A 16,242-nucleotide genomic window follows, 5' to 3' on the forward strand; every position below is an offset into this window, starting at 1 on the left:
TATAAGGCCGACCATTACATAAGTCGCTGGCGAAGAAAGCTCGAATAGCTTCCCCTTCATTCATTACTAAACCAAGGTTCCAGGTCTTCGAGTGCTTTTTCGAAGAATCCTGTAGCAAAGGATCTGCATGGTTATATGAAGATGTTAGAATGATTCAGGATTCCGGTCATGGTCACAATTAAGGTGTATAATAATTTTTTTTTTGTTGGCAAATTAGGGGATGGTGTGTTATTCAGCCTAAGTATATTGTACATTGTGCTTCACTACTTGAACTAGCATGCCGGTACATACTACAAATTGTACATCATTCTTCATCACATGTACCTTAAATCAATGAAAGCCAAGTGTGACATGGTTTAGGTTCATGGGGTCTATAGATTCCACCATAACCAGACACGTGCGATATTGAAGATTTGAACAAGAAAAGACCAACTACCCACACATCGCCGCCTCGTATCCCCCACCCCCCACCCCCACGATTAATACACACACTGCTACTTCATCAAGAACCCCTTTGATATATTTATTCACTTGAAGCCTACTCTTCTTGGAAAGTCCGAAAACAGAAAAAACATACCCACAAAAACATATCTAGCCGTGGCAGTAGAAAACCCTTTTATTAGATCACCAGAGCCTTAGTTTTTCTCAGGCTTTGGATTCCAACATGGCATCTTCGTGGAGGGTCTTGTTTATTTTCTTCGTTTTTCTTGCTCTCGTTGTTCCTAATGTCAAAGCTGATGCTGGGTCATCGTTGGATGATGAAGTTGAAGTGGTTAGATCGGATGTTGAACCCACTTCTCAAGAATTGGACCTTCTTAAGTCCAAGATCCAATCTTTAGGTTAGTTCTGACTTTTCCCCTCTTTTTCTTGGAAAATTTATAATTGGTCTTGTGAGTTTTCATGTTTTGGTCTTAAAGGTGTTATCGTATTTAAAATTTGTTATTAATGAGCTGGAATTGTGAAGAAAAAAAGGTTTTATGAGTAGAACATTATTACAGGATGAAACAATGAACAGTGTTTTTGCTGTATTACTTATAATGTTCAACAGCGGTAGTAGAAATGGCTAGGTTGATGTTTTGGAGAGTGTAGTCTCTGGATTGTGGTCTGGTTTACTTGGCTAGAAGATTAGATGTAGAGGGGTAGATTTGTTCTGAGGTTAATTTGATGAGCTAATAGTTCTGAGTTATTTGAAGCTCTTATCTTTTTGGATTTCTTACATTGATGAGCTTGAATTCTAAAAAGGAAGAGGTTTTAGGTGAGTGTTGTGATGGATTATTCTGTTGACTTGTGATAAGTTATCTGTATTGTTCAAATAGGGTGTAGAAATGAGTATGTCAAATAGAAACTAAAGCTGTAAGCTATTACTATGTTCTTTTTTTTTCATCGTATTTCTTTATTTTGGAGGATAGAGGAACATGAATGTAAAAATCAGCTCATGTAACATGCGAGGATAAAATGAGGATTGTCTATTGCTTACTGCTTGAGGTTTATCAGTTTTTTTAGCTTCTGTTTTCTTTGGTGTTTCTTTGAGGCTATGTATCAGTGGGTTGAACTATGCATGTTTTGGCTTCATTTCCCGTGGCTCTGTGATTTATGCCCCCCCTCCCCCCCCAACACACACACACCCTAAAGAAAAGAAAACAAAAGTGGCTCTGTGGTATAAGGTGATGAACATTTTAAATAGAGCGTGACTGAGAGTCTATGGCCATCGATATATTTTGAATGAACTTAAGTTGGACATTTCCGTTTGTTGCCTTCTTCTTATGCAGGGTGCTACCTACTCTACATGTAAGTACTTCTAGTATGCGTTTGGTCAAAGTCTGAGTGAAGTTGAAAAAGTAATTATTTGAACTGAAGTTGAAAAGAAGTTCGTGGAAGTGGAGTAATTATTTGAACTGAAGTTGAAAAGAAGTTTGTGGAAGTTGAAGTTATATATTGATAGTTGTAGTTTTTTTTTTGGGGGAAAAAGTTTGTGAAAGTTCAAGATTTGTGGGTTGATGTTGAGAAAACTTATTTTAGGTCGAGATACACATTCAATCCACTCAGCGTGAAATAATATGAAGTTGAAATTCTCTACTTGTGAAATTAGCTTCAATATTTCAAATTGAAGTCCAAATTCTTTGAAAACTTGTGAAACAAACTTCCACTTGCAAATAAAGTATTGTTATTTGCAAGTGAATTTGTTAAAGAAACAGGTCCCTTAGATTTTGCTATAGGAAGCTGCAGACTCCAATTTGTTAGATTTCTCCAACTCCCAAGATTTATGTTGCAGTCTCAATAGAAGGGCCAATCCAAAGATGAACATAGTTGTTTTGATAACTTTGTACATTCGAAGCACAATAAAAGGCGCCGCCTATGTTCTTGGACCTAAAAAAAATGGTGACTTTTTGGTTTGGTAGCGAAGAATGTTCCAGAGATAGAGAGATACAGTTTAGGGAACTGCAGAAAATTTAGAGATAATATTTTAGTACCTTCCTCTGTTGTGAACTGTACAAATCTTGGAGTAATCTGCAAAAGAGCAGAGTGAATTTGGAATATTCACAACCAAAAATAACTCTCACATACCCATAAAATTATGAGACAGGATAATAAATTCGGGACCTATTCCGCAGTTGTCATACTTTGTGCTTTGTTGGTGTCAAGTACTCAGGCTGTTAAATTTCATATTGTTTTCTCTCTTGCTGTGAGATAATTCTGCAACAGTGAGTTTTGGATGGGTGCTTGGGATGTAGGGTGCTCCCATTTATTTTATTTTAAATAAAAGTACAAAATATTGATTGCTAGCCGTCTCTCTTTCCTTCTAATGGGGTTTCTTTTCTTCAAGAATCAAACATTGAGGAGACTGTGCGAGCACTGAAAGGAAAGGATGAGGTGATTGCTGACAAGGAGAAGATAATAAAAGAGAAGTCAGAGAGGGTTAAGTCATTGTCAACTGAATTGGCTTCTCTACAGGTGAGTCTCTCAAATTAGCAAGTTGGCTTTTGTATGCAATTTTAGTTTGATGAAAATGTCTCAACAGTGTTGATGTAGTTCGTAACCTCTTAAGTTGTATTGTTTTGTCTAGAATAAGGGAACACTAGATGCTGAGGAGCAAGTTGGAAAGGCTCGTGCACGAGCTGATCAGCTTGAAAAGCAAGTTGAGAGACTAAAAGAGGAAGTTGAAATGAAGAATAAGGAGAAAAAAGACTTTGAAGCCCATAAAGGTGAAACCGAGAAAAAAGTCACTGAGTTAAATTTGACGGTTGACAAGGTAAGCTCTTGATCTGCTTTATCTTTTTTATGAAAGAATAAGTAGCTCATTTGCTTTCGTTTTGCTTTTCTTTGCAAGTGGTGTTATCTTTGTCTTTGTTAGTCGCTACTGCAGATATTTTAACAATTGGAATTTCACTACAAAAGTTTCAACAACAAAGCATAAAGAAACTTCCTTTTTTTTTTTGATGAAGTAAGATAATATCATTGAAAGGGCATCAGGAAGATGCCAAATTACAATAACACAAAATATGTTTAGCTCCCGTACAAAAGGCAAAAAACATTGTACGCTCCAGTACAAGAGTACCTATGCTAGAACCAGTGAGCTAACAAAATCCAATAAAATGTCAACCCTATTAACAGGGGAGAGAAAGTTCCAACTGAACAAACTAACTAAACATCTAGCTTTTAGGGAATGTGTTGGAGTTGATATTCCATCAAGACATCTGCCATTTCTTTCCTTCCAAACAATCCAAAATATGACTGCTGGGATCATTCTCCATATTCTTTTGATGGCTTTGTCAACTCTACAAAAAATCCAGCTAATATAGGCTTCCTTGATGGTGTGAGGCATGATCCAAGTTATACCAAAAGTGGATAGGAAGAAGTTCCAAATATCAGCAGTGACTGGGCAATGAAGAAACAGATGGTTAACACTTTCTGATCTCTGCTGGCACATATAACATTTGTTGACTAAAGTAATGCTCCTTCTACTAAGATTGTCGTGTGTTAAAACTAAAGAAACTTTCATTTATTGCATTGTCAGTTAGGAGGTCCTTTATGCATTAACAAGATAAAAAGGAAAAAAAGTAAATCTATTATTGGTGAGCTGCATTATCCCTTTTTTTTTTAAATTTAAAAAAAAAAGATCCGTGGATTACATTTTGCTTGTCATTTAATGAGTGTTCCGTTTTAATCGAGCGCCTGGAGCCAAGTAACTCAATAGAGGTATTGGAAAAAGCAGTTTGATGTATGTTATTTTGGTTCTTGGTCACAGCTGTTGTCCTGCGCATCATTCTAGAGTTATTATGACAGCTATCTAACATTGTTCAATCACTGCAACAAACAGAAAATTACAAAAAAGAAACAACTTCTAAATGCTTTCCTGCTAGATTTTCTTTATCAATTTACACCTATAGTGGAGCTCATAGGAAAGATGGACATAGGACTTAAAATGTTAGCTGAAACATAGAAAGGTGAAGGTACTTATCAAGAAAAAGGAAAAAGAAAGAAAGGTGAAAGTGGCTGCAGAGCTCTGACTTTTATAAGCAGTGATCCTTTTGTCAAAAGAGCTCATAACCACAAAAGGATTCTCGAAGTTTGATAGGATCTAAATCTTTATAGCAAGGAATGTGAATAATTTGTGAAGAAAAGGTAAATAAGGAGTCAACATTATCAAAATGTTGAATAAATGAAGCCTAATGTAGCATAGGATATGAATGGGTGCCTCAGGAAACACCTTCATGTTGTCATATAAGAGGATAAACAAGATGCTGTAGTTGCATTGCTGTAATTAATTGAGTCCAAAAATTAGCTATTTAGAGAGTCTATCCAGTAGAATGTTTGCCTCCTCAAGAGACAGTGAATATAGTAGATTTTGGTAGTATTATAGTTTGGACAAGAAGAAGCTGGGAGAGCAGTCAAATAATTCTGGTTGGTCCGACAAATAAAAGAATGTTGGAAATGGAAAAGGGTGGTATGAAAGAACAAAAAGCTAACAAATTATTGTACTTATCTTTAATTGGAAGCCTCGGTTGTTTCAGTTATAATTATTTGCTTTTAGTCTCAAGTGTGTGGCAGACTGGCAGTGCATATGTTAATTTTGATGGGAAGCAAACCTTGTTAGAAAGACAGATCCCTTATCTCCTTTCACTAAAAAAAAACCGCTCTTCTCCTCTCGTACCCTGAGATGATGTCATATGAGAATTTTATACAGGAGTAAGCCGTGATGACTGTGTTCTTGAAGATACTGTGAAGCTTATATAAATGATGAAGTGTTCCGGGAATTTAAGCTGCCTTTTTAATTACACAAATTTATTTCCTTCTGCTGCTAAACAAACTTTAAATTGCCATGACTTCTTCTTGTGATGTCTACAAAGATTTGTTAGCTCTTGCTGCTGGTCCAATTAAGTTTTGGTGGCTACGTGCAATATTTCAGCCCAACTATACGAAGTGATTTTGTTTCTATTTGGTTTATGCAGCTCCAAAAGACCATTGATGAACAGAAGAAGAAACTGCAAAAAACTGAACGAGCTCTTCAACTTGCTGAGGTGTTCTTGATAGAAAACAGCTCAAAAGTTGTGAAACTTGTGTGGTGGATAACAATTTCTAAAGCCTCTCAATTTTGCTTTTCAGGAGGAAATGATTAGAGCAAGGTTTGAAGCCACATCGAAGGCGAAGGAGCTGATGGAGGTAGATGTTCTAATTCCCTTTTTTTATCATGTGAATTCAGGACTACAATTACTATTGAAAATAGGAGGTTCCATCTCAGTTTCTCAGCTAGCTGAGGAATCCTGTGATCCATGTTAATGATTCCTTTCTAGTATCCTGGTGCATTGGCCTACCATTCATACTATGTTACGAGTTTGATATGCCAGTTTTATGGGTTAGCTTTTTGTATCAGCCTTGTATGTCGGAACTGGGATATCAGTAGTTTTATGGACAGCAGGATGGTGGGTGATCTTAGTAGTAAGGGGTAGTGGTGTGGAGGTGATGCTGGTCTTTAGCTGGTGGTTTTAATGCTGCATTGTTTTTACTATTGGAGGCTAAAAGGGAAAAGAAATGTGTTGATAGATGTGGTCTAAACCATTTCTGTTATAAAGGATGATGGCCGTCATGTAAGTGGGTGATATTTGCTTAAGTGAAGAATAATGGAAGGATGACAACAATCATAAATACACAAGGCAAACAGGTCGAAGAGACAGGTATTCCTGAGGGATATGTGGGTTTCTTTTGGTGTTTGCATTAATGTGGATGCTGTAAATGTGTGGCTGCTGTCTTGTTTGGTGGTTGTCTATTTGCAACCTGTAAATGAATTTCGGGGGAGAAAAAAAATGCAGTCAGTCCTGCATATATTGGTAGATGGCATCTCTAAAGTTTTACAACTTGTCTGCCCTTTCTTTTAGGTGGTATAATAAAATATGGTCTTTTTTTGTTTAAATCATTGGTATCTGATAGAATGTCTTTGGATTCTGTTGATATATGGTTAGCATGCGGAAAAAAATTGTAATATGAAATTTAGCTAATTTTTCAAATTTTGCGGGTTATCATGAGCTTGTCTACAACTGTACTAGGGGTGGGCATCGGTCGGTTCAGGTCGGTTATGAATATTATTGGTTTAGCATATCGGTTATCGGTTTACAAATTTGATAAACCGATAACCGAACCGATAAGATATCGGTTATCGGGTATCGGTTAATCGGTTACCGATCATTATCGGTTCGGTTATCGGTTTACCCGATAAGATAACTCAATCTAGAGTTAAGGAAAAAAAAAGAAGACAATTCACTGGAGTTGAGCAAAAAAGGGAAGAATTTACATACAGTATACTACCCATTTCTGCGTTTTGTCCAGTGGCCACAACTGGAATAGTACTAGTTCTTCAACAACAATTGTCCAAATACATTAAATAATAATATAATAATAATAATAATAATACAAAGTAGTAGCTACTTCACCTTAAAATTAACAAGTCCAAACATATAGTATTAACAATTCAAATTCAAGTTAACAAGACAACAACTACTCAATCCTTATAGGCTTCACCAAAAAAACAGTGGATAAATACTAATCAAATTGCATCAATTCCCACAAAATGTTCCAAGGCATTAGGTGCCTCCTCCGATATGATAACAACAATAGTTGATTTAGAATAATTATTTCACACAATACCTGCACTTCCACGAGCGTTGAAGACCTCAAACAGTCCAAGATAAAGTGGATGTTGTTGTCAAATGCCTGAAAAAAGAAACCATAGAGCAATCCCTTTATGAAGATGAATTTTGTTACAGAAATTAAAAGCCGAATGTATAAGACTAAAGACTTACGCTAGGAGTAACTAGTAAGGTCTATGAAGAATGAAGATGTGGCAACTGAAGAGTGTGGGTGAGAAAGGATAGGAGAGAATGAACTGAAGCCTTAGCATATGTATATACTTAAGGATAAAGTCATAATTTTATTAATTCTTATTGGGTTATCGGTTAACCCATTAACAAAATTGGAAAATCGAGGCCCGAACCGATAATCCAATAGTGAAAAAATTCTAAACCATTACCGAACCGTTAACCCAGTAACCCGATAAACAATTAACGGTTCGGGTTATCGGTTTTACCCGATATATGCCCAGCCCTAAACTGTACCATTAGAGTGAGAACAATCTAATAAGAAGATAAAAAGTGCGGTTGGTTTTAACACGCACGTCATTAATATAAGGAGGAAAAGGTGGTTTTTGTGGTCCCCGTCTAAGTTGCGCGGACTCTTCGATTTTGGTGCCGTCCCCGTCTCGTAGACGGGGACGGGAGCAGGAGCGGGATACGTCCTGGATTCGGTCAACTGACTTCGGACACTTTGACCAGAGTCCATTGACAATTTGGGAGAAAAATTGAGATTTTGATTTCTCAAAATAAAATATAAAACAGATTTAGGAGAATGAAAGAATAATGTCCATCTTGGAGAATGAAAGATTGAATTCTACAATATTCATGTAAGTTTTTCACAGAATATCTCTCAAAATTTATAATAATTTATAGCTCTATTTTTAGTAGCCGAATCGCCCCGTATCCATACCCGTATCCGTACCCCTGGATCTTAAAATTTCGATTTTGCCGAATCCGATACTCGGATCCATCCCCGTATCATATACCCGCACCTGAGTCCGAGCAACTTAGGTCCCCGTTCTGTTTTCCGTCTTGCTTGGTTTTGGAGTTCTGGTATGTGGAAGTTGTCTGATTAGTGGTGACGTATGGCGATTTAGTTGTGAATCTTTTCGAATGTGAGTATCTGTTTCATGTGGTAAGATTATGCTTCCTACACTAGGGGTGTGCATTCGAATCGGTTTATCGATAAATCGAATCGATTATTTGTTATCGGTTTATCGATTTATCGATTTCGATTTCGATTTCGTAATTTTCCTTATCGAGTTATCGATTTCGATTTCGATTTTGTCCTCTTCGGTTATCGGTTTATCGATAAACCGATAAGAAATACTAAAAAAAAATAATTTTTTTAAATTTTTTTTAATTTTTTTTTACCCTTATTCTATAATACCCTTTCCTTTACCCTAAGTCCCTAACCCTATTATTTCATCTACCACATTTAAGGAATGATCATATTTAAAGCTCAAGGGAATGAAGTTCAAATTAATGGAAAATAGAATTGGCCGTGGTGATGTATTTTTATTTTTTTTATACCGTTGGAGTGTTGGTGGCATACATTTGATCCCTTGCTTTAGTTTCGTTGCATGTGCTTGTTGACCCAATTTTTATGTTATAAACGGTGTTCGTCTTATTTTAGCTTCTTTTGGTCCATATTAGTTAGGCGTGTTTATAGCGATATACTTTCCGTGGGTTTCCGCAAATTTTCTTATTGGTGTAATCGATAACCGAATCGATAAGCCCCAAAAATCGATAAATCGAAATCGAAAAAATCAAAACCTTATTGAAACGATAACGATAAGCATATGTACAGATCGATAATCAATAAGTAATTATCGATAAGGGTCAAAATCGAGTCGATAAATTGAATGCACACCCCTATCATGCACCTTGCATAACCTATCATAAAGTAGAAAAGGGATCAATGTTGCATTCTACATCATTCATTTGGTATGATACTTTTTTCATGTCAAGTTAAGTCTTGCAAGGAAAGACAGTAACATCAGCTTGTGTTTTATAATACTAATGCTTATATTTTTAGATAGGAAAATGCTAGTGCTTATTTTGTTTGCTGTTGCTTCCTTGTTCTTTTCCCTTTTCCAGCCTTGTTATGGTGTAGATGATGAATCATTATATATAAATGCTAACTTCTTTCTTTCCTTTCTTTGAAAACTCAGGTGCATGGGGCGTGGCTTCCACGTTGGCTGGCAGTTCGTTGGAGTCACTACCAGGTATTTTGAGCATAAAAGTTGTACTGAACATTATTGTAAATGGAGTGCTGATTATGCTGTGAATTTCAGTCTCTTTTGGAGAAGCATTGGCAGGAGCATGGGAAACCTGCCATGGACATAATGATACAGAAGGTATACACTTGTTGCTATTGGATATCCTTTTAAACTATCGACTATACAATGATGCTTGATTGATCTACTACTCTATCCTGTTTACCATTTTTACGTGCTTCTTAGGCAGTTGAGAAGAAGGCCCAAGCTGAGGTATGGGCTGCGCCACATGTAGAAACAGTCAAAACAGTACGTCAGCTTTGCATCATTTAGTATCTGATTTTTTATTGCCTTATTATTGCTTCATTTAGTCTAGTTTGTATTTCCATAACCTTCCAGATAAGAATTCACACAATTTTATTTGATGGCGTTGGTTGGGCACTTAGTTTAAGATTCATTTTGACATATATGTGTGTGTGTGTGTGGAAGAAAATAGTAAATAGTGGTTGAAAGAGTTAGTTTGATAAAGTACAAGTCATGAAAGTTGATTAATTTTATGGACTTATTCTTGGAAGTTTGTAAAGTTGGACAGAAATAGCACGATGTCGAATATTTTGGAATGTCCCAAAATGGTTTGAGTGTCACAGAAATTGAAAAGAAGAAAGAGCAGTGACTTCCTTTGTGTGGTCATGTCACTTTTCTGTATCTATTTCCCATCATCCCATGTATTTAATATATAGAGAAGTAATCTGCAATAGGTGGGTATGATTAATTTAGATGTCTCTACTTATCAAGGTGCAGCAAACACGGACGAAGATAGAACTAGATGTATCTGGGAGTTCCTGGTCTTGAAGAATTAATAAAGAAGTTATAGAATCTTGTTGTTTCTTCCTGTGAATTCTGATCTCGTGTGCTGAGATAATTCACCAACAAAAAACCTTAATAGGTGTTCGTATGATGGGCATTTTATTACCTAACATCATACTCACCCCATCATGGAAATAAGTACTTGGACATTAAAGCTAGACTAGTTTGAGATTTCCTGTTAACAATGCAATAAGTGGTACCTTACATTGGAAAAATGGTAGAGTATCTTTAAATTCTTCCCAAGAGGTGAGTTCTCGTCTGCTAAATGGCATATGGTCATCTGACATTCTGGAGGAGAAAAATCAAGAATAAGGACAAGCTACGGGGAAGATTCTTCGTTACTTTTTCAGATGTACATACAATTGTCTAACTGCAAACATTTATTATATCCCTTAAGCTAGTTTGCCTGTTGTATTTGAGATCAAGATAGAGGATCTTAGTAATTTTCTCGCGCTACTGTTTGTAGAAATGGATGCCAGCTGTGAAGGAACAATGGGTGGTGATCACCACTAACCTCAAGCCACACGCGGAATTGCTAAAGACTAAAACATTTGAAATTTATGAAACATCTAAAGGCGCGATAACTCCTCATATTGTCAAAGTTCAGGAAGTAGCAGAACCCCATGTTCAGGTGACATCCCTTGTTGAGTACATTTAAATGAACAATAATTTTTAACCTCTCATGAGTAGGTAGAATAAAAAATATAGTTTCATGTTCTTGCCATAAATGCATCAAATTTATAACTGCTACTACATGTTTTCCCGGCTTTATTTGTATGTAATGTGACAAAAGCATAATTTTTGCAGGAACTTAAGAAATTCAGCAAGCCATACATTGATCAGGTTGCCACTGCTACAAAACCTCATGTGGAGAAAGTCCGTATTGCTGTAAAGCCATACACAGATGTGGCAGTTCATCATTATGGAAAGTTCCTTGAGTCTGCAACAGTATACCATCATCAGGTGTGAGAAAATAAATTGATATGATAGTCCCTGAGTATTCAGATCTTACAGAGGTGTATTTGGGATTAAGATATACAGTCAGTCTCTTTGTAAATTTTTCCAGTAATTTTACTACTGCATCAGTTAATTGTGTATTCAAGTTTCAATAATCCCTGTAAAGTCGATTCTCCCCCCCAAAAAAAAAAAAGATCCTGTAGACTCTTTAAGTTACATTCCCTGCCTGTCTTGCTGCATCTGTATTCTTAGTGTGGAAGAGTCTTGTTATAAAGAATGATTTTGCTTTAGCTATTAAATTAACCAAATTAACTTGGGGAAATGTCTTGGGAATCAGTGCATGAAGAGTGGTTGAGTTACCGGTGTGTATTCCCAACATTCCCCAAGTTCTGACTATTTGTGGTTTAGCTCTGCCAATGATGGTCATTTTTCTTCTGCTGGTCGTGTTGGATTCTCTTTACCTTTTAAGATGATAAAGAAGAATGTAAATTGACTAGAAGAGTAGCTTTCAAACTCTGTCGGAAGAGGTAACGATGTTATAATATTTCTCATTCTGATCTTTACGAGTTGAATGATCTGGTGGAAGTATCTATGAAGTAGCGAATGTCTTTGCTATTATGCCTATGCTGCTTGAATGTCTTTGCCAGTATGCCTATGCTGCTTATAGCATTTAAATTATCTTGGTCCATCAATTCTAAATCAATGTTTCATGCCATTTGAAGCTGCAAGACACAGTCGACGAAACACTGAAGAAACATGAGCTTACAAGACCTCTTGCAACAAAGGAGTTTGTCTGGTTTGCTGTATGTATCTTTTATTCCTATTCTATGGTCTTGCCATCTCCTCTCTTTTTGATTCAATTTGATGATCTCATACTTGAAGTTCTTGCTGATTTTTATGATGTAGGCCTCAGCGGTGTTGGCTCTGCCAGTTATAATACTGTTCAAACTTTTGTCTGCCATTTTCTGGTTAGCACAGTTTTTTTTGTTCCCTTGTTTGCAAATTCGCAGTGATCTACCTTTTCTGCAGGTTTACTCTTTTAATGAGGCTCAGAATTCCCCGTCTTTTGATTATCTATTACAGCACAAAGGTGAAGAAACCCAGCCGAAATGGTCATGCACACCATTCACGTCGTAAGGCCAAGAGGGTACATGCAGACAAGTAGGCAAGGAAGTACACTGCTTTCATCAGAAATCAAGCGTTTTACGGTCACAGGTATCACATTGAATTAGTTTATGGATGCATTGATATCTTGCATCAGATTTATACTCCTATTTTCCATGTGTGTCTGGTGGATCAGATTTACAGTTTCAGGTTTTCAGATTAAAGGTTAATGGTAGTAGTATAGCATGTTTTTTAGGTCGCCTCTCTAAGAAATACTCTGAATCTCTTGGCATATGCTGCCTGCATGTTTTTTTGCTGCGATAAGGTGACTTTTGCGAACATATTTAATAACTGATAGAGACCAAATACAAGTCACTCTCCTTGCCAGCAAGAAAAAACGCCAAAAAGATGAGTGATGAAGGAGAGGTGAAAATATAAGCTTTTGAGAGGGCTGACTTGCTCATAAAATTTGTGCAAAAACAAAAATGAGGACTCCGTCTCAGTGTAATGGGCCGTGGGTAATTGCTGATGCCTTGCAACAGAAAGAAACAGAAGAGACCATGGAGAGTTTTCTATTTTGGAAAATTGTGTGGCAAGCCCTGCTCTATGTGCAGCTTTACCCTGAAAGGAAAATGAGGTTTGCTCCTTCCTGCTCTCCTGTGGTTCGCATGAAGGAAGAAGGATGTTGCGTATGGTTAGTCTGCTGTCTGCCCAAAATCCAAAGTAACACATGTCCTCAAGTTTATCTGGCTAGAAAAGTTCACCCCAGATTTAGCCACATATAATTGATAAAACATATTCCCTGAAGATATGGACAATTTCCTGTTGAATTTATGTGTCTTTGGGGAGTAACGCAGTAAAAACCAAAAGCCTTCGTGATATTACCTGTTAACAAATCTTTATTTCTGTGTGTGGCGAAAAAGGACATGCGTCTAGGCACATGATTATTGTGTTGTCCTCCACTGCTTGGCGTCTGATATTTTGGTTGTTTCATCTTTTGCAGGTTGGTTGTCATTCTGTCGCTGGGTGTTTGAAGTGTCGAGAGTCATCGTGCAGAATCTTTATGTTTTTGAAGTTTCTTGCCGTAGGTTTTTCATGATGTGCATAAAGCATAAATTGGGGATACAGAGGAGTAGGTTTGATATTTTTTTGTTGGTGTATCACAGCTTTTACATTGGTTAGTGTCGGTGTTGTGTACTATGATCTCTCCAGCGTGCTGTTACGTTAGAAACTTGTCACTCTTTCCACATCAAAGTTAATATATTGACTTAGTTGTATTATTTATTAAATGCAAAGAACTTGTCTTCGTTGTATTAGGATCTCCATATTCATAATTGATAAGAGGTTATTTCTGTTTAATCTTTTCTAATCATGTTTTTATGAAACGTCTTTATTTGGGTAAAAAGAAGGGTAAAAAGGGCCCTCACTGTGACAACAGACGGAATTACTACCACCCTTCGGCTAATATTCAAGCATCAAGGGTGGAGGATGTTTGCAATTCATGTGTTTTCTTTATTCTGATCTGTTCTTGTCTAAAGAGAACTTGTTCGAGGGAACATGAGACCAAGCATATGTGTTATTATTGTTACTGCTAACTTTTGTCGTGTGCTAAGTTTGGTCCAGTTGTACACCTCAATTTGCACCCTGTTTGAGACTAAAGCAGGCGGGGTGGCAACTTCGTCTTAAGATAAGATATAGTGCCTTTGCCATAGAGAATACTTCGAAAGGAAGTCTCTTGGGGTTCTAATGGAGCAAGTCTCCGAAAATTCGAACAATCTTGGCATGTTAGGCATTTTACTATTGTTGTAGCTCATCATGTGTATTTCATGACCTTATGCCGTTATGCGTATCAAGCTATTGACTGAAAAACAATGTCTATTACACTTGACACTCGTGTGTATTCCATGACCTTATGCGTATCAAGCTATTGACTGAAGGACAATTATCTATTCACACTTGACACATCACATGTAGATTGATGGATTTCTCATAGTTTGTACTCGCATATGCAACCATTTTTAGGGTAAGAGATTGTGCTCTGTGTAGCTAGCAGTATAAAGGCTCCACTATAACATGAGATTTTGCCATCAAACAGTTGCTATTATGCAGGGATCAAATTGCGTATACGCAATTTGAATATGGGATATGGGAAAGGTTATGGCGTTATATACGCACCACCACCTGATCAGTTGGTAAACATTGATGATTTGCCCACAGTGGTCGATATGATATGATGGGATGCCCTCAGAGGTGTGATGAGGTTATGGACATATATATGTATATGGGATATGGGAAAGGTTATGGCGTTATATACGCACCACCACCTGATCAGCTGGTATATATTGATGATTTGCCGACAGTGCCCGAGAAGATATGATGGATGCCCTCAGAGGCTTGATGATGTTATGAACACATGTATCTATGCACGACATGACATTCATACGCATATGCATGACATTATAAGTATTTCATGATTTATAGAGCTATCCAGACTTACAGGTTGAGTCCTTTACTCCGTGTTTCTTCCATGTCCTTAATTAACGTTGACTTATTGTTATGTTCCAATTCCGCCTTACATACTCGGTACATTATTCATACTGACGTCCTTTTGTTGGGGACGCTGCATTCATGCCTGCAGGTATAGACAATCAGTTTGACGAGCCCTCATAGTAAATGAAGTTAGCATTCAGCAAACACTACTAGAAATATGGAAAAAAGCGACCAAAATTTGGCGATCAAAATTGGTCTGTCAAGAAAAGCGACCAAAGTTGGTCGCTAAATTGGAGAAAATAATTAAATAATTATTCTAAATACATTAGCGACCAAGGTTGGTCGCTTTTTGGTCGATAATGTGGTCAAAATGTTGACCGGACTAGTCAGACTTGCTTATTGAAATTAGCGACCAACTTTGTCGCTAAAGTGGGACCCACTTATAAAATTGTAATAATTATATTATTATTTAAAAAAATTTATAAAATATAAATAAATACAATTTAAAATTAGCGACCAAAGTTGGTCGCTTACGAAAGGGGAAGCAGATAGAAACCAACTTTGGTCGCTAATCTACCCAGTTATAAAATTTTAATAATTATATTATTATTTAAATTTTTTTTATAAAATATAAATAAATATAATTCAAAGTTAGCGACCAAAGTTGGTCGCTTACGGAAGGGGAAGCAGATAGAGACCAACTTTGGTCGCTAATCTACCCAGTTATAAAATTTTAATAATTATATTATTATTTAAATTTTTTTTATAAAATATAAATAAATATAGATCGCTAATCTGGGACCCAGTTCTAACGTATAACAATTATATTATTATATTAAATAATATATAAAATATAAATAAATCTTATTTAAATTTAGTGACCAACTTTGGTCGCTAATTTTAATTTCTGCATAATTAGCGACCAACTTTGTCGCTAATTTTAATTTCTGGATAATTAGCGACCAAAGTTGGTCTTTTTTCAGGTCAACATTGGTTAAAATTAAAAATCACTTTTATATTTACTATCTAAATAATATAAATTTAATCCTTTAACACGTTTGTAATACAAGGGATGAATATACTAAAATATACTCTAACATGCTATATATGTATTTAAAGTAGTACAACGAAGCGTTTTATATCTATCTATATATATNNNTATATATATATATATATATATATATATATATATTTGTTCATCGACTTATAACCTACTCAGATGCATCGTTGAATATTAAAAATAATTACAATACAAATAATGAATACAATATAATGTACTATAACATGCTGTATATGTAGTTAAAGTAGCACCAAGTGTGTGTGTTATATATATACACACACTAACATATACTATAACAAGTTATATATACGTTATAGTATTACAGTGAAGTGTGTGTGTGTGTGTGTGTGTGTGTCTATATACATATATATATATATATATATATATATATATATATATATATATATATATATATATATAT

At 36.1% G+C, this 16,242-nt stretch overlaps 1 protein-coding gene across 1 annotated transcript; it reads left to right on the forward strand.

Moving 5' to 3' along the window:
* The first annotated feature begins 391 nt into the window (after positions 1-391).
* LOC109208763 (apolipoprotein A-I-like) lies at positions 392-13,630 on the forward strand. Its single transcript, XM_019371919.1, has 14 exons — positions 392-839; positions 2,825-2,952; positions 3,065-3,250; positions 5,451-5,519; positions 5,605-5,661; positions 9,299-9,352; positions 9,422-9,484; positions 9,590-9,652; positions 10,677-10,841; positions 11,018-11,173; positions 11,890-11,970; positions 12,074-12,135; positions 12,251-12,382; positions 13,275-13,630. Exons 1-13 carry the CDS (start codon positions 665-667, stop codon positions 12,330-12,332), a joined length of 1,341 nt encoding a protein of 446 aa, XP_019227464.1. The 5' UTR covers positions 392-664; the 3' UTR covers positions 12,333-12,382; positions 13,275-13,630.
* Positions 13,631-16,242: the final 2,612 nt, after the last annotated feature.

This window comes from Nicotiana attenuata, unplaced genomic scaffold (genome assembly GCF_001879085.1).
Source record: "Nicotiana attenuata strain UT unplaced genomic scaffold, NIATTr2, whole genome shotgun sequence".
Taxonomy (NCBI): Eukaryota; Viridiplantae; Streptophyta; class Magnoliopsida; order Solanales; family Solanaceae; genus Nicotiana; species Nicotiana attenuata.

What these genes read in the sequence shown, in the direction of transcription:
- LOC109208763 (XM_019371919.1), top strand. Translation starts at nt 665, where the DNA reads ATGGCATCTTCGTGGAGGGTCTTGTTTATTTTCTTCGTTTTTCTTGCT. An exon ending in CTGAATTGGCTTCTCTACAG is followed by an intron (nt 2,953 to 3,064) that starts GTGAGTCTCTCA and finishes TGTTTTGTCTAG; the next exon opens with AATAAGGGAACACTAGATGC. An exon ending in CAACAGTATACCATCATCAG is followed by an intron (nt 11,174 to 11,889) that starts GTGTGAGAAAAT and finishes TGCCATTTGAAG; the next exon opens with CTGCAAGACACAGTCGACGA.